The following is a 24,945-nucleotide window of genomic DNA, read 5'->3' on the forward strand; positions in this document are numbered from 1 at the left end:
AATAAAAGCAGTCTACACTGGGGGCCAGGAAGGGGAGGAGGGAAGCTGGGATCTAATGGTTAACCTGCACTATCTAATCAAAACAAATCAGCTACACAAGAAAAAGAAACCATCTACCGTGTCTGCATAAGGTGTCCTGAAAGTACCCGAAGGGTATCTGCAGTCTTCATCCCCGACTCCTGGTTTGGTGCCACTACTATTTCCTCAGACAGCTTTGGCTTCTTCAGAATAAATGATCTTGTGTCTGCATGGACCATGGATTCCATGTCATAGTAATCTGAGCCAAAAAAATTGGCCACAAATGTTTACTTTTGAATATACTTTGCATTCCCAACATCACACATGTGAGAAGAATGTCAATCTCTTATATATTTGAAATTATTTTCAAAGGAAAATCACAATGGTTCTACTCAGGAATGGGGTGCAATTCTATGCCAAACATCTTTTCAAAGAAGTATTCCTTTCCTCATATGGCACATACCAAAGGATTCTAATGAACGCTCCCTGCCTACAGTACAGAAAAGTTCTTACGTGAGGCATCTAATGAGATATTAATATAAACTTAAAGTACAATAATATTTTCTAAAAACACAGAGAATACAGAGTCCTAATGCTCCCTAGAATTATGATACAAAGATTCTTTAAAAATCTTTCTAAAGTCAGTTATGTTCATTTTGCATAGTACCACTTACAGTGAAGAACACATTCTAATGAAAAGAATTCAACTGGCACAATTTCTACCTGGCTGTAGATAGAATACTTTGAGAGGGAATTTTAAGATGAATGGGCATTTAAAAAAATACAGCAAGGAAAACACTGACCTTCAATGCAAATAACCACAGCTCACATCGTCTACAATATGCTTCTTAAGCCCGACTACTTTATAAAATATACCAAGACCTGGAGCCCAGAATGGAGATGGTTAACCTATCAATATGCAGTAAACTTACTAAAGCTTATGAGTTGCACTTTAACAGGCAAATAACAGAGACCAAAATTCGCAGGCTATTCATTCATTGAACAAACTGAACACCTGAGAGACTATGCTAAGCACACAAAGAAGAAAAAATAGAAAAATAGATGTAGACACAATTTGAGAACAGCAGGCCCCAAAAGGTGATCCTAAGGGGATATGAACAAGGTGTTGGGAGAATACAAAGCAACTACTCCAGCTGAGGAATCAAGGAAAAGCTTACAGAGAATGAACATTTGAAGCAGGTATTAAAGGAATAAGCAGGAATAAACTAGGAGGGAGACAGAGTTGGTGAATACACAGAGCATTTCAGGCAGAGGAAACTGCATGGAGAAAGGTAGGGCACAAGGAATTTGAGAGCCGGTGAGAAATATGGTGTGGCTGGAGGGGTGTGTGTGGGGGGTGCTGAGGAGGTGAGTGGCAAGGAAGGCTGAGGCATAAAGGATCTCGCGTGTGTCAGCGAGTCTGGATTGTGGTATAGAAGTAATAAGTAGCAGGCGGCCCAGTGGCGCAAGCAGTTAAGTGGGCACGCTCCGCTTCGGCGGCCCGGGGATTGCAGGTTCGGATCCTGGGCGCGCACCGACGCACCACTTCTTAAGCCATGCTGTGGCGGCGTCCCATATAAAGTAGAGGAAGATGGGCACGGATGTTAGCCCAGGGCCCATCTTCCTCAAGAAAAAAAAAGCGGGGTGGGGGGAGAGTTGGCATCAGATGTTAGCTCAGGGCTAGTCCTCACAAAAAAAAAAAAAAAAAGTAATCAAGAGTTTCTAAGTAGAGAAGTGACATGATCAAATTGGTTTTTAGAAAAACAGACGGTGTTAAGAATGGATGAGAGTCCTACATCTGCTAAGAGGCTCTGGCCCAGGAGAAATGGTGAGGCTCTGAATGACAAGATTCTCACCCTTTGTCCTATTCTGACACACGCGAGGGGAAGAGAAGACAAACTCCACACTCCCATCAGCACTAGTACTTCCCAGCAGTTGCATTTTCAACTACCATCCGAGGAAGGAGGCATACCTGTCCCCCACCCCGACCCCACAAAGGCAGTGGAGACAGTAAAGACAGACGTGGAAGAAGTGAGAGCAGGAGGAGAAACTTGACTCAGGAAATAGAGGACAGGAGAAAGCAGATTTAAAAGGGGGCAAAGACAAATGTCAGTTTTGGATTTACTTAGTTTGAAGTCTTCTGTGGGGTTCTCAGATGTTTAGGAAGAAGTCGAAAATTCAGATTTGACCAAGAGGACAGGGAGAGAAATAAGAGAGGCAGAGTCGAAACTGAAAGTGAAATAAGAATGTTTAATAAATTGCACATATTCAGTGCTGCTGTCTTCTTACTGAATCCTCACAGGGAGCCTAAGAGGCAGATTTTCCTCCCATGTTACAGATGACCAGTTTGCACCTCTAAGTTCCTCAAAGATTCATTGAGCTCTCAGGGCTCCCACAGGTAGAATCCAGAATTGAGTCCAAGGGCCGCTACACTCCTTCTCACCACCCTACACTTTGTGAGGCAAAGCAGTTCTACTAGTTTGCATCTTGGGAAAATATAGAAGAGATGAAAACAATGCTGAGAGGGCAGGACATGGGGTAAAGTTAACATTTTAAGGGGCAGTAAAAGAGAAGAGGAGTTGATAAAGGAGAATGAAAAGGAATCAGAAGAATAGTGAGTGAAGTCCTGCAAGCCAAAGGATCACAGATTGAAGAAAACACAGGAATGCAAGTGTCACATACCACAGAAGTTCGAAAAGTGTGCACTGAAAACAGAGCTTCACAGTCCACACAAGTCACTGGCCACCTCTGCACGATTAACATTAGCGGCCTGGGTCAAGCAGAAGCAGACAGATGGGAGAGTTAGACACCATCTGGGTAAAGACCACAGGCTGAACCCACTCATTCTGTTTCCTCCTGAAACCCCACGAAAAGGTCAATAAAGAGTTAATAATAAAGAAATAAACTCACAAAGAAAATAACTGTAAAAAGGGAGACAACCACATTTTGAAAGTGGAAAACTAACTTAGTAGATCTTCAAAAGCTGAGTCTTAAGCCAATAATGAAGCAATCCAATGTGGATCCCAAGATTCTCCAAAGGCTGAGAAATCAACAGCACAGGGGACCTTGGGAAGGGGTGAGGGAGAACAGAGGGCAAAACAGGTTGTTCAAGTGTCCACTTCAGAAGCAGTTAGTTCCTCCTCAGCTGTTTCCTTTGTTTCTGATCCTGATCAGAAACACATCTATTCCCCCACCTCTATACTGAAGATATCTGGAATAACTGGAGATGTGCTTTCCCGATGATCATTGTTGGACAGGCCTAGAGATGACGCATCACGGTCTCTGATGGAAAAGAGCTACAACAAAATACACTAACTGTATACGACTATACTGTTTTTTTTAATATTACTAAAATTTTAAAAACCAGCTAGATTTCCTAATAACCTCCGACCATTTTCTCCCCTAGAGAAAAGTGGAGCTTTAGACTCTTGAAAGAGGAAAAGCAGAAGGGCTCTGGACGGGGTGCTGCCCGCCATGCTGAAAGAAGTCCCATTCTGAAACGGGGGAGGGATGTGAAGTGAACATTACATAGTAACTAAGGGTGACGTGCCTCCTCCAGCCCCCTTCCCCGCTTAGCTCCCAGAACCCTGGCAGCCAACCCATTACCTAAAAGATTGTTCTCTGAAGAAGCTGACCAGCCTAAGAGGAAAGGCCTAGAGACACTGACTTCAGAGTGCCTCCAAACTAGACAGGCAAGAAAAATCACCCTCCACTGCAGGATCTACATTCAAATGTGAAGTCAAAAGCCCCCTGTGCCACCTCCCAACTAATGAACCCAGAACACCAATCAGTTCTTTAAATGCGCCACTCTTAAATATAAGACAACAAAGGATCCCTAGACATCTGAGGAAAACCTGTCACGAAAGACAGCAATCAAAACAATTAGGAGAAAACAAGACCAAAGAGCGAGGGGAAGAAAGTGTCCAAAACTACGTTTAATATCCTCAGAGACATAAAAGAAAGTATTGCATACATGAAACAAAATCAGTATGTTAAAAAAATAAAAGGAATATGCAGAAACAAAAGGGCTCTCAGAAATAAAAAACAGGATAGGAAGTAAGCAAAGGATGTAATCATTCAGAACTACTTGATGCTTCAAACTGTATGTGTACCATGGATAAAAACAAAAACTGAAGGAAACAAAAAGAATGTGCAAGGGCTGATGAAGTGGATACAACACACACAGACCTCAGCTGCCAAACATTTTGAAAGAAAATACTCTTATGTAGAAAGCAGGATGGAATGCTGAGAGATGAGAGGGCAAAATCAAGGATGGAAAATATCTAAACACTTTTATAGGCAGAAGGGAAAAGCCAGAAGAGAGACAGAGACTGAAGCTACAGGAGTGTGGTGATACTAGAATGGTCATCGACTGGGTAAGATCTGGCATCTGGGTAGAAGGTAACCCTTGGAAAGGACAAGCACATCTTTGTGAGACAGAAGGGCAGGGAAGGGTCAAGGAATACAGTTGCTGACTGTGTAGATCTGACCAAGGGGGGAAAGAAAATTCAGTTAGGAGCTGACAGGGAGGGGTCAAGGGACCATAGCTTCCAACAACAGGCAGGTTTAGGGGGAACAGAAGGAAGCAGGAGAAAATAAGATTTTCTGAATTTAAGATTGCAGGTATGGGGACCGAACGGTGGCACAAGTGGTTAAGTGCACGCGCTCCGCTGCAGCGGCCCGGGGTTCACCGGTTCGGATCCGGGCGTGCACCGACGCACTGCTTGGTGAGCCATGCTGTGGCGGCATCCCATATAGGGTGGAGGAGGATGGGCATGGATGTTAGCCCAGGGCCAGTCTTCCTCAGCAAAAAAAGAGGAGGATTGGCAGATGTTAGCACAGGGCTGATCTCCTCACAAAAAAAAAAAAAAAAAAAGATTGCAGGTATCCAATGGCTCTCTTCATTTATTCAACAGATGTTTATCAGCATTGAACATGCATCTGGCAGGGGCTGGGCACTGAGAACACAGAGATAAACAAGGCACTAGCCCCAGTCCTGAAGTGAAGTAGCCCCTGGTATGTGTGTCTGTGTGTGCTGGGGGTAGGGGAGACAGGTAAACAAGTTACAGCAGCTCTAAGAATGACAAGTTCTCGGTACGGCCCTGGCCATGAGATTCTAAAGTGAAATGCAAGTGAGGATAAGGTTGAACAGGCCAGAGGACACTAAAGCAGCTAGGGCAATGGTGCAAGTTCGGTAGAGAGGACGGTAGGGTAGAGACTCAAGTCGTCCCTAGAGCAAGGGAGTGAGCAGCCAACAGACTCCAGGGATCTGGGTGAAATGGCATCAAAGGAAGAAAGTTTTTAAATGAAGCAAAAAACACAAACACCATATAACATGAAAAAAATGCAGTCTTGTCTCCCGGCCCTAAAATATTTTCACAGATCTAAATATGGCATCTTAGGGCAGGATCTTAGAGATACAAGATACATTAAATGAGGTGTAAGGAATGGAAATAGCAACTAAAACATGCTAGATTACAATGAAAATTTAAGATTATTACCAACCTTGACTGATCTGCAGAGTTTCCGCCACTACTGGGTCAATCTGCAGTCGGGATAACAACTGCCTCTGTTGCGTTCCTAGAACATAAATTTTAAAACTTCACTAAGTTTAAAAAACAAACAATACCAGCTTGTGTGTTTCCTAGAAATTAAGCTCAAAATAGTCTTTCTGGGTTCTTAAATGAAAGTTTTAAAAGTAATTTAGGGGCCGGCCCCATGGCTTAGCGGTTAGGTGAGCGCACTCCGCTGCTGGCGGCCCAGGTTCGGGTCCCGGTTGCGCACCGACGCACCGCTTCTCCGGCCATGCTGAGGCGGCATCCCACATACAGCAACTAGAAGGATGTGCAGCTATGACATACAACTATCTACTGGGGCTTTGGGGGGAAAAAATAAATAAATAAAATCTTTAAAAAAATAAATAAATAAATAAATAAAAGTAATTTAAAGATTCAACAATACAATTTAATAGTATTTACAGACCAAAGGTATGTAAGACAAAAACCTGTACTTCGGGCTAACCCAAAAAACGGCAATGCAGAACATTCCTGGTTTTCCCTGTCTAGAAGCCATTTTTTCTGGACTGGAATTAAAGCCTGGGGATGAAGGTAAAGGGTGGAAAAACCAGGTTGGAGGTGCTGCATGTACTCAGAGCTAGTGCCATGGGAGAAGCCAACGGCAAGACCAACATGAAAAGCATCTCCCTCCATCACCTGGGCTCTCACCATTACCACTCACTCGCCCACCCCTGGAAATGCAAAACAAAACACTCTGGAGTTATCTGGTCATAGAATTCCCAAAAGACAAACTGAGTTTCGATGGATACAAAGAGAACAATGAACAAGTAAGAATGACACTCAGAGCTTGCAGTCCAGGTCCTACATCAGCAAAGCATGAAAATAATCATCTGGATCTCCTGTAAGAAAAAATGCTCAGCTAGAGTATTTATTACTTCTTAAACAGGTTCATAATTTCCTCACAATCACACTGCAAAACAAAGCAAACCAATGACACAGAATTATTTTCTCTGTCTTCAATTTGATGGTAAGCTCTTCGAGGGATAGGAGGATGTCACACTTCTTCAAACCTCTCCACCCAGTGCTTAGCAGGTATTAGGTACTCACCTGCTGATTTAAAACAAAAGTGTTACAGGACAGTGTACAAAAAGACGTGATTGATAGGGTTCTAATACTAAAATAATAAGATGCTTGCATGCTGTTATTACTGGTGGTTTCACAAGGACAGCCTTTGCTCACTCAGTGCAAACACGTAAGTTTGCAATCACTCACCAACTACCAGGACCCATTTAAAGGGGTTTTTAAATTTTAAAAGCTATCAACTCAAAATTTTATCAGCTTTTGGCCAAAATTTTATTTGGTCAAGTTGTATTCCCGTAGGACAGCTTAGGAAACTGACACATGAGGTTACAGGAAGAATGCTCTTCCAATTCAAATACTACAAGAGATCTTTTTTTTTTTGGTGAGGAAGATTAGCACTGAGCTAACGTCTGTTGCCAATCCTTCTCTTCTTGCTGATCAAGACTGGCACTGGGCTAACATCTGTGCTCATCTTCCTCCACTTTATATGGGACGCCGCCACAGCATGGCCTGACTAGTGGTGTGTCAGTGTGCGACCGGGATCAGAACCCCAGGCCACCAGAGCGGAGTGTGTGCACTTAACCGCTTCGCCACTGGGCCTGCCCCACAACAGATCTCTTTTAACGTAAACAGTGAACAATGAAAGAATTATACATTTTAAAATAATTTCACGAGACAGATACATGGAAGAGGACCATTTTCTCACATTTCAAGTTTTGCTTCATCTCTCTATGCTCATCTATCTTTTCAAAACATCATTTTAGAGAGATATGCTAGAGAGGATGAAATTCTGATAAGTTCTAGGCAAGTTAAATCCTGTCGAGTCTGATTTTGTCATTAAAGGTCCATGAAAAACTCAAGCTCTTTGTGACATGCTGCTTTCGTATGAGAACTACAGTCAAGTTACACGAAAAGATACAGATCCATGCATGAGTACACAGAAGACATTACATACTAAGCATTTACCTTTCTCAATGTTTCTAAGGAAGCCAATTATTTTTACATCAGTAGTCCTTGACTGTGATTCAAAATCTACTTCCTCTTGAAGATCTGCAAACTGTCTGTTGCATTCAGATGTTGATGCTGAATATTCATTCATTTTACCCTCCAAAGATGAAATTTTTGCTTCATTCTGTGACACTCTAACATTTAGATCAAAAAGACTTGCTTCCACTGTCAAAATTGCTGCTTTCATTCCCTTAATTTCATTGATATCAGTTGATATTTTCCTTAAAAGATGGGAAATATTGTCTAGCTCATTCAGTGAACAAGAGGGACTTGTTACAGAGCCTAAGTCAACCGGCCCAGGTGACAAGAAAATCGGTAAAGATGGTGATGGAAACCTTGAAGACATTTTCATAAAATTTTCTCTCCCTCTTAATATTTAGTAATTTTTCCTTCACAGCCCATTAAATTGCTTCACCAAAAGTAAAAGCAATGATTAAGGCTGTTACTTTAGGAAGTATTAGGAGTAAATAACATTTTAAAACCATACAATTGAAAAGACAGGGTTGTACATTTCTCGAGTCAGAACTCAAAGTAAATTTGAAAATGCTAAACAAACAAGACCAATGTTCTCTTTGCTACCACTAAGAAGCCCTAATACGTAGCTCCGTGCTTCCTGTAAGTTCTACTTACAGCTCCTTTCCAAATAAAATAAACCCTATTATTACAGACCAAAAAATTCTGGCTTCTGATTGGCTGAAAGCAGGCACGTGACACACAAAGAATTTTCTATTATTTACCTCATACGACAAGCAGTACTGGCTGAAGGTCTGAAGCATAAATTAAGCAATACAATGACATTAAGTACTTTATACCTGAATATGATGTGAATTTAATGTATTTTTGCCCCTTCAACTATTAAACCGTAATTTTCAAGCATCAGATTGTTTTTAAATTGTTTTATCTACTATCTTGAATTTCATTTCCCCTTGAAAATAGTATAAGAGAGTATTTGGCATTTCCTATGTAGGGAGAGGGCAGGGAAGGTAACTGGACCCATGATCACAGACAAATCTCTTTCAAAATATATGTGGTAATAACAGAACTCAACTGCACTAATATGATACGGATATGATGGGAATTTAAAGATAGGGGAAATGAGGACGTGGCCTTGGTTTGATACTGGACCATTATTAGAAATATGATTTTCTCCCATTCTGTGGGTTTTTTCATTTTCTTGATAGTATCCTTTGAAACACAAGAGTTGTTCACTTTGTTGAAGTCCAATTTATCTGTTTTTTCTTTGGTTGCTTGCACTTTTGGTGCCATTATCTAAGAAACTACGGCCTAATCCAAGCTCATTTAGATTTATATCTATTTTTTTCTCCTAAGAGTTTTATAATTTTAGCTCTTACATTTAGGGTTTTGATTCATTTTGAGTTAATTTCTATATATGGTATAAGATATGGGTCCAACTTCATTCTTTTGCCTGTGGATATCCAGCTGTCCAGCACCATTTGTTGAAAAGACTATTCCTTCCCTGCTGAATTGCCTTGGCATCCTTGTAGACAATCAACTGACCATAAATGTAATGGCTCATTTCTGGACTTTCAATTTCATTCCATTGGTCTATGTGTAGACCTTTATGCCAGTGCCAGTCTTGATTACTGTAGCCCTGCAGTAAATTTTCTAACAGAGAAATCTAAGTCCTCCAACTTTATTATTTTTCAATAGTTTTGGCTTTTCTACGTTCTTTTCATTTCCACACAAATTTTAGGGTCAGCTTGCCAATTTCTGCAAAAAAGCCAGCAGAGATTTTTAACAGAGATTGACATGAATTCATACATCAATTTGGGGAGTACTGCCATCTTAACAATATTAAAGTCTTTCAATCCATGAACACGGAATGTCTTTCCATGGCTTTAGTTTGAAAAAAGGCATTTTTACTTTGGTTTACTTGCCAAATAAGTTGTGCAAAATATAAGGATGCAAGATGGTGGACACAGCTCCCCACAGGCTCTCCAAAAGAACAATTCTTAAAAAGAACTGTAGTCTTTGATTTCCCAGCTAAATAGATGTCCCTCACAAAAAGAGAATAAAGTGCTAAAATTTACATAATAAGAATCTTTATTCATTTCTCCACTGTATCTGTAAATTAATTTAATTCTTCAAAATCTTTAGATAGAAAATAATTTTCAAAATTTACACAGCTTTGGATTCACACAGAATTTTTTAAGAGCGCTAGCTGACAGATGACATCTTTAATAAACATTAGGAAGAGCAGCACATCCTCAGCCAAGCGCCACTTGCAAACCAGTTGGCTCACTAGAGGGCAGCAAACACAACTTCAATCAGAAAAGCAGGAAAGCGGAGCAGGAGCATGCATCTCAAAGAAACAAGGTGCCTAAAAAGAGCCCATTTGCGGGGCCGGCCCTGTGGCTTGGTGGTTAAGTGCGCGCGCTGCAATGCTGGTGGCCCGGGTTCGGATCCCGGGTGCGCATCGAGGCACCACTTCTCCGTTCATCCTGAGGCCGAGTCCCACATGCAGCAACTAGAAGGATGTGCAGCTACGACACACAACTATCCACTGGGGCTTTGGGGGGAAAAATAAAATAAATAAAATCTTTAAAAAAAAAAAAAAAAAAAAAAGAGCCCATTTGAGGCTTCCTGTTGTCATCCATCATACTCAGCCCAACTTCAGAATGCAAAATAAGCAAAGATCCTTCCATAAATTCCAATGTAAAGATCCATTAGCAGAGGAATTTTACATATTTTAAGGCAACTAGAGCATGGAAAGGTTAAGGTCAGCCTGTAAGTGGCAGAACCTGGATTAACACCTAAGTAGTCTGGCTCCCATAATCATAAACACTATGTTATTATACTTTTCTCCATGATACATTAAGTGGAACAAAACATATCAAGAGAAATTCATGCAGTCTAATTCCTATTTTATATATGCATGTATGCTTGTGCATATAAATATACATATAATTCTCCTTTATAAAGAAAGAATGCATGGGTACATACACATGAAAAAAAAGCCCAGAAGACTACAGTCATATACCTAACTGTCGTTAAGTGCCGTGCTTACCTCTGAGGAAGGCAGTGGGCAGAACGAAGTGGGGTTTTTCCTTATTTTCTCTGAATATAACAACTCCTCTTTACTAAGACTCTTTCACAGTGCTTCCAGTCCAATGTGATAGACTGAATATATGCATTTATAGCCTCTCCTTCCGGAGAGTCCATAAAAATGAAGTACAGAGTTTAAAAAGGGCACAAATCCTTAACAACATACAGCAGTGGATTCCAAATTGGGTTTCTAAGATTAGCCACTGAGGGGTAAGAATATTGGAAATTCTATTATATTAGAAATATTTATATCGCCATCCTCCTTAGAGTTCTATTTTTGCACATTCTAACATACATATCAATAATAGCCTGTGTATATGTAAATAAAATACATATATTGAGTGTACACACTGAAAATGACTTTAGCATACAAAAAATTGTATGGTCAGAAATATGGAGATCACTGGTTTAGAGATGGGGGTTAAGGAGGAGATGATAGCAAATGAGAGTTCAACCACTGGAAAACAGAAAATATATGGATGAATACTGGCTGTGAAGCAGAGCAGAAAAGCCACAATCGAGACCCTGGGAAAACTGCAAGTGAGATGCAAGGCAGGAGCAACACGTTCATTAAAGCAACAAATATTGACTTAGCTCCTACTATATGCCAGGCACTGTTCTGGGAACTCAATAACAGCAATGAACAACACACACACACACACACACACACACAGAGACAGACACACACAACCTCCCACCCCGGTCAAAGAGGTTATATTCTGGTGGGGAGCAGAAGGAGATGGACCTCAAAAACAAACCAACAGAAAAACAAAATACATGTTAAAATATAATGTATTTTATGTTGATATGTAAAGCCCTGAGTCTGGATAAAAACATCGAAACTATGAAAATATAAAATATATATTAGATGGTCATAAGTGCTATGGAGAAAAATAAAGCTTTAGAAAAGTGGGTTAGGGGGCCGGCCCGGTGGCGCAAGCGGTTAAGTGCGCGTGCTCCGCTGCGGCGGTCCGGGGTTCGCTGGTTCGGATCCCGGGCACGCGCCGACGCACTGCTTGGCAGGCCGTGCTGTGGTGGCGTCCCGTGTAAAGTGGAGGAAGATGGGCGCAGATGTTAGCCCAGGGCCGTCTTCCTCAGCAAAAAAAGAGGAGGATTGGCGGATATTGGCACAGGGCTGATCTCCTCACAAAAAAAAAAAAAAAAAAAAAGAAAAGTGGGTTAGGTACCGTGGGGCTGAGGGGCTGAGGAAGGCCTCACAGAGATGATTTCTAGGTGAGCTATGTGGACATCTGGAAGAAAACATTCCAGGGAGAGGGCAAAAGCATCTCAGACATGCTCTTCTTTGAACACTCTGAAATAGAAAAACACACCAAGAATGTCCAGGTAATAGCAAAGAGAACAAAGTGGAGGGAGGGAGAGGGTGGTAGGTGAGATCAGGTAGGACTCTGACTTTTACTTGGAGTGTAACGGGGAGCCACCAGAGGGTTTTGAGCAAGGGAGCGGCATGATCTAATTTAGTTTAAGATGATCACTCCGCTGTTGTGTGGAATAGACTGTAGAGGGACAAGTTTGAAAGCAGACAGACCAGTAAGGATGTTATTCCAATAATCAAGGCAAGTCATGGATGATGGCTTAGACTAGGATGGCAGAGGCAGAGGTGAGGGGGTGGGTGAATTTTAATACATTCTGAAGGCAGAAGCTGATAGCATTTGCTAAAGGTGGAAGGAGGAAAGTAAAAAGAGAGAGGGAAAGAGGGAGGAAAGGAGAGGAAAAGAAGAACAGCCATAAGTTTGAAAGAAGTATAGCACTAGGCTTCTGGCCTGAACAACTGAAAAGGTACAAGTGCCATTAACTAAAATGAAGAAGACCACAGGAAGAACAGATTAGAGGGGAAGATTGTTAATAGTTAGGTTTTAGACAAGTTTAAAATGATTTATTATATATCCAAGAACAAATGTAGAGTAAGCAGTTGGACAGGAACTAGGAATTCAGGTGGTCCAAGCTGGAGATATAAATTTGGGAGCTGACAGTCCTGAGATGATATTTAATCTGGATGAAATGAACAAAGGGGCATCCGACTGTGAGAAGCTGGAGCAATGAGCAAAGAAGACTACAAAGGATGTGGAACAGAACACAAGGTTTTTGAATGGTACAGCCACAGATAGACAGTTAAAAGATAAAATTTAAAGATTTTTAAAAAGGGGTTCTTTTCTAAAGAAACTCAGCAAATTATCTGGGGAGAATCTAGACAGCTACAGGGAGTGTAGGCACCCCCCAGGGAAACCGCTCTGCAATTTCAAGGCCAAGTGCAGCTCCCTGGCTGCTTTGTTTAAAAGAAAACACGTGCACAATAAAGCTTAGCCCACAAAACTCCAGGAAAGCCTCTGTACTGCCTTTTCTTAAACTAGGAACCACGTATCTGCAGACATTGTTGAAAAGAGCCTGCAAATACAAGGGCAAAAACGGCAAACAAAAACTGACTCCGAAGGAAACCATCAATTAGGGTACAAAAGAGAACCTTTAGGGCCGGCCCCGTGGCTTAGCGGTTAAGTGCGCGCGCGCTCCGCTGCTGGCGGCCCGGGGTTCAGATCCCGGGCGCGCACCGACGCACTGCTTCTCCGGCCATGCTGAGGCCGCGTCCCACATACAGCAACTAGAAGGATGTGCAACTATGACATACAACTATCTACTGGGGCTTTGGGGGGAAAAAATAAAAATAAATAAAATCTTTAAAAAAAAAAAGAGAACCTTTAAAAGAAAAAAAAAAGAAATCCTCTAGTTATGGTCTTCAAATTTGAAATGATACCGTATCCACAAATCAAGATACTAGGAAAAACAGAACAACAAAGAGCTTGTGGAAATATAAAAATATGCTTGCCTAAAAAAGAAAAAAAAATAGTGGGACTAAAGATAAATAAAGAAATATTTATAGAAAATATTCCAGAGTGGAACAACAAGATCAAGTCAAAAATGAGGAGAGCAAAAATAAGAGCTAGAAATGAAAGCAGGAAGTTTATCATCCAACTAACAGAATTTCCAAAAGAAAAGAATAATGAAAACAGAGAACAATTTTTTAAAGAAACAATGTAAGAGAATTTCCCAAACTGAAAGCATAGATTTTCAAATTAAAAGGGTGCACAAGATGGGCCGGCCCTGTGGCTTAGCGGTTAAGTGCGCATGCTCCGCTGCTGGCGGCTCGGGTTTGGATCCCGGGCGCGCACCGACCCGCTGCTTCTACGGCCACGCTGAGGCCGCGTCCCACGTACAGCGACTGGAAGGATGTGCAGCTATGCCATACAACTATCTAATGGGGCTTTGGGGGAAAAAATAAATAAATAAAATTAAAAAAAAAAAGGGGGGGGTGCACAAGAATCCAGCCCAAAAGTGACTGACTAGCACCTAGACTTACCACAGTAAATTTCAGACATCAAGAACACAGAGAAAATCCTAAAAATTTCCAGAGGAAAAAGCCCAGGTATTCTATAATGGAATAAGAATCAGACAGGCAAGCAACTTCTCAACATAAACATTAAAAGCCTCAAGATAATGAAGCCATGCCTTCAAAGTTTTGAGGAAAATGATTTCAACTTAGAAGTCTGTACCTAGCCAAAGTATCAATCAAGTACAAGAATATCTTTAGATTTCTAAGCACTCAGAAAATTTACCTCTCATACTTTTTCTTAAGTGTCTTCATGATGTGGTGACAAAACAGATGAATAGACTGGGAAGACCAAGCGGGAAAGGCAGAGCACACTCAGGGAAGGAGTAAGCCCTGGGATGACAGCCTTGAAACAGACCTAGAGAGCAACCAGTCAGATGAGCAAAACAGGACAGAGGCTCTAGGAGGAAGGTATCTAAGAAAAAAGGGGAGGGGCTGGCCCCGTGGCTTAGCGGTTAAGCGCACGCGCTCCGCTGCTGGCGGCCTGGGTTCAGATCCCGGGCGTGCACCGACGCACCGCTTGTCCGGCCATGCTGAGGCCGCGTCCCACATACAGCAACTAGAAGGATGTGCAGCTATGACATACAACTATCTACTGGGGCTTTGGGGGAAAAATAAATAAATAAATAAAATTAAAGAAAAAAGGGGAACCCAAAAATTTAATATTATAAAATGACAGACTTTTAGGCTATATAATACAGTTAGGCAATGCAATAAGAAGGGGAAAAAAAAAAATAACCCAAGGAAAAAAAAACTATCAAAGGGGGGAAGAAAATAAACAACTCTAGGGAACTCCTAAACAAAGAACTGTAGGAGAAAATGTAAATTTGGCCCTATAATATTTATATAGTCTTAATGACGTAAATGCATATTATTGGTTCTCAACTTTTATTAGAGTTAACCTAAAAAGCATGGTAGTCTTTGGGAAAACATAACAAAAATTAAATTCGATCATCTCTGACAATATAAAAGTACAGATGACAGAATGCAGAAGGTGGGAGTGAGAAAAAATACATAAAAATTAAAGGACATAAAAATATTACCTCTTGGCAGTCAAAATATACTGAAATGGAAGAGTTAAAATACACTGAAATATAGTTAGACAAGAAATAGATATTTAGGTGTACAACTTAAAATTACAAAAGTAACCAATAAATGAACTAAAATAGTGATTTTACTACATAGGCTTGGAGGCAGGGGAAAGCATGAATTAGATTCCGACACTTTGTAGCAAACAATCAAAAGATACCATCTATAGTTGGTCAATTAAGAAACAGTGGTATAAGCATATTATTACAGATAAGCATATTATTACAGACATGGAAGAAATTAAAGAAAGTCATAAATGGAAGCATTTAAAAGCAGCAGCCTCTGGGGAGAACCAGTGTGGAGAAGAATGAGCAAGGAATGTTACCTTTTCTTTTCTTTTTTCTTTTTGTGAGGAAGATCAGCCCTGAGCTAACATCCATGCCAATCCTCCTCTTTTTGCTGAAGAAGACTAGCCCAGGGCTAACATCTGTGCCCATCTTCCTCCACTTTATATGGGGCGCCGCCACAGCATGGCCTGACACGCAGTGCATCGGTGCGTGCCCGGGATCCGAACCCGGGCCGCCAGCAGCAGAGCGCGTGCACTTAACTGCTACGCCACGGGGCTGGCCCCCAGGAATGTTACTTTTTATTTTAAATTTTTCTATACTATTTTATTATTTTCTAATCTATCAGCAGATATTACAACAATTTGTTTTGTTTTTCCAAATTTTCTACAGTGAGCATATATTTCATAATGTAAAGTATTTTATTTTAAATGTCTATTTTTTTTATACAACATATACCAAATCGGAAAAATAAAAGGAAATCCATGCCTAGATACATCGTAGTGAAACTGCAGAACATCAAAGACAAACAGAAGATGCTGAAAGCAGCCAGAGAAAGGACAGATCACCTACAAAAGAACAACAGATAATTAGAATGACAGAAGTCCACTCAACAACAATGGGGGCCAGAAGACAATGGAATAATATATACAAAACAGTGAGACCACGTAACTGTTGTTAACCTAGACTTGGGTATCCAGCAAAACTGCACAAGAACAAGGAGAAATAAAAACGCTTACAGGTAAACAGACTTTTGGGAAATTTACTACCAACAGACCTGTTCTAAAGAAACTTTCAAAGAATATAGTTCAAAAATATTCAAAATATTGGAAAATGATGATCCCCAACAACACTCAAGAGATATGAGAAAAAAAAATAAACATGTAGGTAAATCTGAACAAACACTGCCATTTTATTTTATTTTTTTCTTTTTATTTTTTTTGTGAGGAAGATCAGCCCTGAGCTAACATCCGATGCCGAACCTCCTCTTTTTTTGCTGACGAAGATTGGCCGTGAGCTAACATCTGTGCCCATCTTCCTGTACTTTATATGGTACACCGCCACAGTGTGGCATGACAAGCGGTGCATCAGTGCGCGCCTGGAATCCGAACCTGCAAACCCCGGGCCGCTGAAGCGGAGCACACGCGCTTAACCACTTGCGCCACTGGGCCAGCCTGACAATGCCATTTTATATAGTAAAATAAAAACCGTGGTGCCCAACTTATGCATTTTAAAAAAGACCAAAATGAAACATTGGAAACACAATGTATGTCAGGAGGGAAAAGACCGGAGCTAAGGTATTCTGAAGTCCATTTTCTGTTCAGGAATGGGGTCACAATATTAACTTTTAGAATATTCAATTAAATCTGCATGGTAAAATTTCAGTGGTAACCACTAAAAGAACAGAAATGGAGTGTTTAAATTTAAACTAGTAGGGCCGGCCCCGTGGCTTAGCAGTTAAGTGGGCGCGCTCTTACATACAGCAACTAGAAGGATGTGCAGCTGTGACCTACAACTATCTGCTGGGGCTTTGGGGGGAAATAAATAAATAAAATTAAAAAAAAAAAAATTTAAACTAGTAAAAAAAATGTAGAGCTGGGGCAATCAACAACAATAACAATAGTAATTAAGGAATCTTGAAAAAAGGCAAAAGAGGAGAAAAAACAAAAGCAGGCAAATACAAATCAAAAAAGAAGGCAGAAACTAATCCCACTACATCAATAGTTATAATAAATGTGAACAGTTTAAACTCTCCAAGTGCCAGCCCCGTGGCTTACTGGTTAAGTGCGCACGCGCCGCTACTGGTGGCCGGGGTTCGGATCCCGGGCGCGCACCGACGCACCGCTTGTCCGGCCATGCTGAGGCCGTGTCCCACATACAGCAACTAGAAGGATGTGCAACTAAGACATACAACTATCTACTGGGGCTTTGGGGGGAAAAAAAAATTTTTTTAAAAATTAAAAATTAAACTCTCCAATAAAAGGCAAACTCAGATTGGATTAAAAAATAATCATCTAGATTTATGACATTTAAAAGACATATATGCCTAAAGCATAAGGAAAGAAGAGACTGAAAACAAAGGCATGGAAAACAGATATATGGGCCAAATACTAACTAAATGGCTATATTACTTTCAGACAAAACTGACTTTAAGATAAAAACATCATTTGGTAGAGAAGGTTATAAAGATAAAAGGTTCAATTCCATCAGGAAAATGTAACAATTTTAAATATGCATGCACCCTAGTTTAATAGCCTCAAAATAAACAAAGCAAAAACTGATAGAAGTATAGAGAAATTAAGATAAATGTGTCATCCTGATGGGCAATCTCAAGACCTTCTCTCAATTATTGGTAAGTCAGGCAGACCAAAAACTCAGCAAGGTCAAGATTTGAACAACGTAACTGTAGAGCTTTATCTACTAAATGCAAAATTCTCAATCCAACAAGTAGAGTCCACTTTCTTCCAAAATGCACACAAGAGATGTATAAAACTGATTGTCTTAAGTCTTAACAATTTTCAAAGAATATTATACAGATCACCTTATCTGACCACAATGCAATTAAGTCAAGCGTACATAACAAAAAAGTTTATAAGACAAAAGCAAATAAAACTTCCATATATTGTAAATTAAAAACACTTCCAAATAACTCATGGGTCAAAGATGAAGATCATAATGGTAATTAAAGATACTTGGAATAATAATGAAAACATTATATATCAAAATTTGTGATATGCAGCAAAAACAGCACATCAAGAGAAATTTACAGCTTAAGAAGACAGGCTAAGATAAATTAATAAGAAAAAATATAGACCGATATATTAAAAATAAGAGCAGAAATCAATGAAATAGAAAAAAACACACCAAAAGGGAATCAATAAAGCCAGAATTACTGTTGCTGTGTTAACTCTTTGAAAAAGACTGGCAAAATAAATTTCTGGTGACAGACTAATCCAAGACAAAAAGAGAAAAAGCACAAATATTGTGAGGTGGGTAAGCTAGTAATAGAGGCCGAAGAGACAAAAGAACACTATTAACAACTCATGCCAATACATGTGCACATTCAGAATGTAAAAAACTTGTCACAGACAAAGCAGTAAAACGGTGAGTAAGCCTATTAACAATGGCTGTTTGCAGAGTGTCAGATTGCGTTGCAAACAAATGAATCCAGTAATAGTAGTAACAGTCCTCATCAAAAGAGGTACTTAATGCCATTTCAATTTTTTAACCTTTTATTTTAAAACAAAACAATGATATAAAAAAATCACACAAAACAGGGGCCGGCCCAGGGGCATAGTAGTTAAGTTCCTACGAGGCGGCCCAGAGTTCGCAGGTTTGGATCCCAGGCGCAGCCCTATGCACAGCTTATCAAGCCATGCTGTGGCAGGTGACCCACATATAAAGTAGAGGAAGATGGGCATGGATGTGAGCCCAGGGCCAATCTTCCTCAGCAAAAAGAGAAAGACTGGCAACAGATGTTAGCTCAGGGCTAATCTTCCAAACCAAAAAAAATAAATAAATAAAAATCACACAAAACAAACAGCTTAATGAATTTTGATAAGGCAAAACACCCTTCTAACCACCATCCAGGTCAAGAAAACAGAACTGTGTCAGCCACCCTAGAAGCCTCTCCAAGTGCTCCATCCTAATCAGTTCTCTCCAAAAGTAACCACTAATATGCCTTTTATAGTAATACCTAGAGCTTCTTTGTGGTTTTATCACACAAGTGTGCTTCCCTGGACACTACAGCTTAACCCTGCCCCTTTTATTTTAATTTGTCTTTTAAGTCTTTTAATCTAGAATTCTCAGGCTGTCTGACTTATACAGTGTCCCAGAGACTGTACTTTGCCTATTGCACACTCAACAGTGCAGCAATCAACATATTCCTCTGGCCTCTGCACCTTCCTGCAAGCTGAATACTGGATTAAAGGCTTGATCACTCAGGTTCAAATCTTCTGGCAAGACTAAGGGAGTGTTTTATTCTTTCATCAGGAGGCACAAAATGGCTGGTTTTCACTTAAAAAAGTTTTAGGAGCCACTAATGATCAGTGCTTAGACTCATTAATGCAACTCACTATGAGTTGCAAAAAAAAAAAAAACACAATTCTATCATTTTGTTTTCACTTATTAGCTAAAATAATTTTAAAAGATACTTCCCTCAGCTACTATATCAAGTGTTGGCCAATATTTTCTATTTTAGGTTGTGTGGGCTACAGAGTCTGTTTCAAGTATTCAACTCTGCGGTTGCAGCACAAAAGCAGCCTCAGACGATACGTAAACAAATGGGCATGGCATGATTCCAGTACATCTTTATTTACAAAACAGGTGCTAACTCCTCCTGTACTACTTGGCTACCCAGTGGTACCATTCTTAAAAGACAGACAATATAAATGCTCAATTGTTTTATTTATCTGGTTTTCAAGATGATGAGTTAGTATCTATTATCCTCCAGAAGGTGACCAATTAAGGGTTTACTTTTTAAAAATATCATCATGAAATCATAGATTTAAACCTATTTGATGGCCTTCAATCCACTGCAATTCCTACCCCTAATAAAGCTCAAATCCTAGTTTCCAGTTTCTCTTCACAAACTGGCCCACTTACACCTTCCACTGAGTACCTACTGGCTGTTTTGGGGTTTTCCTATTCTCAGGTCCATCATTTACTGGACTTGCACATAATGCTGACAGAGCAAATTGCACAATACAGTCAAGCATTTTTTCAAAAAAAGAGAAGAGACAAATATAGGATAGAATCATAAGGCTTCATGAAACAAGTAAATTTGAGAGGAACCAGGAACAATTTAAAGGGCACAGCTGAGGAAGAACGAAAAAATGTATGGCAGTGTTAGAAAAATATGTTAGAAATAACATGATGAGCATACAGTTTTGGTGGAGTTTTTCAATTCAGATCTTAGAAGAGAAAAAGAAGAAACTAGAATCTTTCCTAATGGGAACAGAAGGAACAGGTCAGAGAACAGTGGAGAAGGGCTGGACACCAGGGGCCAGATAATGAAGCTGCCTAAAGGCCAAGCTGATGGCATCAGTTCTGAAGGGGAGAGGAGACACTATAAATGCTCTCACAAAGGAGTCACATGATCCAAGTCACACTTTAGAGTATCTGTAGTAGGAGTTGGGGGTGGGGGTTGAGAGAAAGGAAGCAGAAAAATCAGCTGGAAGCTAACTGTAGTATGTTAGGCACAGGGGATAAACTAGGGACACTGGGACAATAAGGCAGATCCGGCAGGTGACAGAGACAGGATGGTGAAAGAGGGGAAATGTAAAGATATGATTTCAAGTTCAAGAGAATAGGGGTAGGATTAACAGAAAGAAGAAAAGGAAGAATGTAGATATCTATGTATCTTTAAGTAGGAACTTTCTAAAGACCCGCAAAATGCTGATAATTATTAAGGCTGGTGACTGAGTTTATGGGGATTCATTGCACTAGTCTTTCCACTTTTGAGAACACTAAAAATGTCCATAATAAAAAGATTTTTAAAATTCTGGCAAGTGTAGATATAGACTTTCCTCATGTTACCTTCTCATTCTATTTTTGGGCCTAATGAGTGCTTTTCTCACAGTATAACTAACATTTCATAAACACCCATTAGAAAATATTTAATGCCTTATGAAAAAAGTGTGAGAATGAAATATTATTTAAATTATTACCTTGACTTTTTTCTATGTTATCTCCTTTTATTTCCTCTTCTTTAACCGGGGGGCTTATTCTGGGAGTTCTGCTTTGCCCCTGGACCATTTCTGCTAGCAATTCTTCTTGAGAAGTTCGAGTTCTGGGAGCAACCGGAAGTGTCTGTTTCTGTGAGACTTTCATATAAAAAGCAAAAAAGATGGAAAGGCAAATGCAGTAATACATCAAAACTCAATAGTGAACATGTCATATTAAACATAAATGCCTCTTTGGGCTCAGAACATGAGGAGTTTGAAACAGTTCATAGAGACCACCTCATTTTTTCTTACAATATTCCCAAGAGATAGATTATCTGACTTAAATATCCATATCTATGTAAACAGCATCTATATATTTTAAACCACATGCCATAAATACACTGCAGCACATACGTATTCATTTTTAACCAAATGCAGTTTAGGTTCTGCTTCATGATCCTGTAACAACTTCGAATTGTAATTTAGATAACCTAGGTAAAGAAAGAATCTCCAACTATTATAAAAGCAGGAAATTTAAAGGTCACAGTGAGTAAAATTCTCTAAATTTGTCATCATTCTAAACACTCAATATTGCTGACAGACGAAAAGTGGGTATGTAAATAGGTGAATCGTTAGGTCAAGTGTTGGCCTTTGCCTGATAATCTTTAACCTATATGCCAAAACCTGTTTAATTTTATGTTCAAGGTTAAATTAGGGATGAGGAAAAGCAAGGCGACAGATAACTGTCAGGATCAAAAGTTGACAGCTTATGCTGGCGGCCTGGGTTCGGATCCCGGGCGCGCACCAATGCACTGCTTGTCAGGCCACGCTGTGGCGGCATCCCATATAAACTGGAAGACGATGGGCACAGATGTTAGCCCAGGGCCAGTCTTCCTCAGCACAAAAAGAAAAAAAAAAAGAGGAGGACTGGCATGGATGTTAGCTCAGGGCTGATCTTCCTCACACACACACAAAAAAGTTGACAGCTTACTGTTTACTTCACTTTAAGAAGGGGTCACAAAAAGAGATGTAAAAGAGAATGGAAAAGCAGAACAATGCTAAAACATCAGTCATCAAATCCATCAAAGAAAAAATAAAAATTTTTAGAGTGGGTAATCACCACAGCTTACTAAAAGAAAGTTTTACACACTGGCTATAGCATGTGTGGCCCAGTGTAGAGAATTTACTGGCAATATGGCACCACCATTTGGTTTGCATTTCAGAATGAGCTTTCTGTAAGATCAAATTATAGCTGACTCATCATCTCCTTTATTTTAAAGACATGTAATACTTGTATACTCTTTCATACAATGGTGTAGGACTTCCACTAGGACTGGGGCAGGAACTTCACAAATAAGTCAATTCTCCAGCTTGTGTTCTATTAATGGGTTCTACTGAAAGGAAAGAAACCAAACTGTTCATATACTAGGCAAATTTTGCTAAGTTCAGCCTCTTAATATTATCTAATTTTGCTTTTTATACATCATAAATTCATATCTAATGCTGACTCTAATTCTACAAATATGGAAGTCCCATCTTTATCCAAACTCTCTTTAAAATTTCTATTATATATTTCACACACATTGGAAAAAGGGAGTAAAAGGCATCACAGTTACCCAAATGTCCACTGACAATTGGGAAAGTTTCTCAAACTGGTCAAATTTCCTTTTAAAACCATTTTTCTCTGAACCTTATCTTGGTCTTGACATCTGGCAGGCATCTTTATTTTACCACAACTTGGGGAGCAATCATTTCTAGCTTCCACAAGTTATAGAAATCTCTTACTTAATGTAAACACAATACATTGAAATTACCTGTAGAATAGTTAGTTGTCTTTGTTACAGACTCTTGAGCTTCAGATATAGCCTTCAAAATTAGATTCTTGTTAGCTTGTTTAGAAGGTGGAAGTGAAGGTCTAAAGAAGTTAAGAAAGGTATTTTGATTAAATTTTAGATTTGAGTTCTTTACATGCTAGCCATCCATTATCCCTTGTTACTACAGCCTTCTCAGGTTTTGAACAGACCAGCTGTAGTTTTTAGAAAATGCCCACTGGATTGGAACCTTATAACTTTTTAAAATAATGAATCTGGATCAACTATCGCCCCGCTCATATTACAGATTTTAATATTCTCTACAGTCTTTTCCAATTTTAAGCAATTTCTCTTTCATTAATATAAGTGTTTCTCAAAAACCAATGGAAAAGTCTTATATGTTACCAAATTTTTATTTTCATGACATCCTCTTCAAGAAACCCAGAAGACTCCATCAGGCAATTAAAGATTAATTTACAGACATGTTCATGTACCTCCTTTCAGGCTTTGCTGGCACTGACACACTGCTGGAGATGCTTCCTGTACGAGACCCACAATCATCATCTTCCTCCTCCTCTTCTCCATCATGATTGAATTTTTTTACTTTAACAACTGAACTTACCACAGGCAACTTTCTCTTCCGAAAGTTTTCTTCCTGCAATCAGATAAATTTATGCTTACCTAGTCTCAGAAAGTAACAATGTTCTATCACAGAATATTTTCTTCTTTTTAAGAAAAAGCTAATCATATTAAGAATTCATGGGCTATCTCCTGGTTTCTTTTAAAAATATAAATATTATCCCTAATAGCCAACCTTTAGCTAAAACAAAAACTAGTGCTCTAACATTCATTTATAATAACAGCAGCAGATAGCACTGTTAAGGAAACTAATAAAATGGAGTTACTTGGCTGTTTACTAGTAATAGCCATGAAACATCTAAAATTGACCTAAAATCCCCTCAAAATTATAAGGTAAGCTTAAAGTTATCTCAAATGTTGGCATCTCAGATAAGTAAATAAGATGTAAAATATCTGGAGCAACCATTCGTGGAGACGAAAAGCTCACTAGCATAATATGTGTTTTTTTTAATTTATTTCCCCCCCAAAGCCCCAGTAGATAGTTGTATGTCATAGTTGCACATCCTTCTAGTTGCTCTATGTGGGACGTGGCCTCAGCATGGCCAGAGAAGCGGTGCGTCAGTGCACGCCCAGGATCCAAATCCAGGCCGCCAGCAGCGGAGCGCGCACACTTAACCGCTAAGCCACGGGGCCGGCCCCACTAGTGTAACATGTTGAGTAGCACAAAAATCAGTTTATTTTAAACTTGCAAAATGTGTTATTTCACATACTATTTAGTATTAAGAACTGCTAACTTTCAGCCTAACAAGCCAGAACTTATAAGTATATACAAACCTCTATACTCATTTTTTCTGAGTTGTTTCTGAAGAAGGGACTATAAGTCTCTTCTAAGCTGTTAAGCACTTCTGGTTCACACAAACGTCCTGTTTCATACACCCGACTGTTCTGTATATCGAGTTGCTTGGCAGCATGAATACTATTTTGCTGCTGTTGAAATTGCAACCTATTTAATTGAGCACCACTATCTGCATTTCGACTTGCAGGTGGTCGATAAATTTCAATAGAAGGGCGAGAAGAACCATACGTAAGTGTCACTGTGGGTTTTTTCTGAGATAAGGGATTCTCCTGCACAAAATTGAGGTCTTCATCAATGAGATCATCTGGTTCTGGCTTAATATCAATCACATCTTCAGAGGGTGCTGGCTCCCTCAGAGGTTTCACTGTTGACATTAGTCGGGTTGCAGCTCCATCATCATAAGTCTGTCTATTTAAAACACACACACACACAAAGTATTGCAACCAAGTTAGAGCAGTATCTTTAAATCTTCAAAGAAAATTTACTTAAATTTTAATGAAAAAGTTTCAATATCCCCTCTATGTATCTTTTTCTAAATTCTGATTTACTACATTTGAGATAAAAGATAATCC

At 39.6% G+C, this 24,945-nt stretch overlaps 1 protein-coding gene across 4 annotated transcripts in view; it reads right to left on the bottom strand.

The window, feature by feature from the left end:
- The window catches only part of ZC3H14 (zinc finger CCCH-type containing 14), a 42,401-nt gene that overhangs the window by 8,040 nt on the left and 9,416 nt on the right, over positions 1-24,945 (bottom strand). For 2 of the 4 annotated variants that reach the window (XM_014784474.2, XM_004426436.3), the window contains exons 6-11: positions 24,352-24,781; positions 23,433-23,593; positions 22,942-23,042; positions 21,131-21,286; positions 5,524-5,598; positions 118-277 (exon numbers count right to left, since the gene is read on the bottom strand). In XM_014784474.2, coding sequence (XP_014639960.1) covers positions 118-277; positions 5,524-5,598; positions 21,131-21,286; positions 22,942-23,042; positions 23,433-23,593; positions 24,352-24,781 — 1,083 coding nt within the window. The remainder of the gene's footprint in view (positions 1-117; positions 278-5,523; positions 5,599-21,130; positions 21,287-22,941; positions 23,043-23,432; positions 23,594-24,351; positions 24,782-24,945) is intronic. The other 2 variants (XM_014784477.2, XM_014784476.2) reach the window with 1 other exon arrangement.

The sequence above is a fragment of the Ceratotherium simum genome, chromosome 24 (assembly GCF_057802395.1).
Source record: "Ceratotherium simum simum isolate JZ-2026a chromosome 24, ASM5780239v1, whole genome shotgun sequence".
NCBI lineage: Eukaryota > Metazoa > Chordata > Mammalia > Perissodactyla > Rhinocerotidae > Ceratotherium > Ceratotherium simum.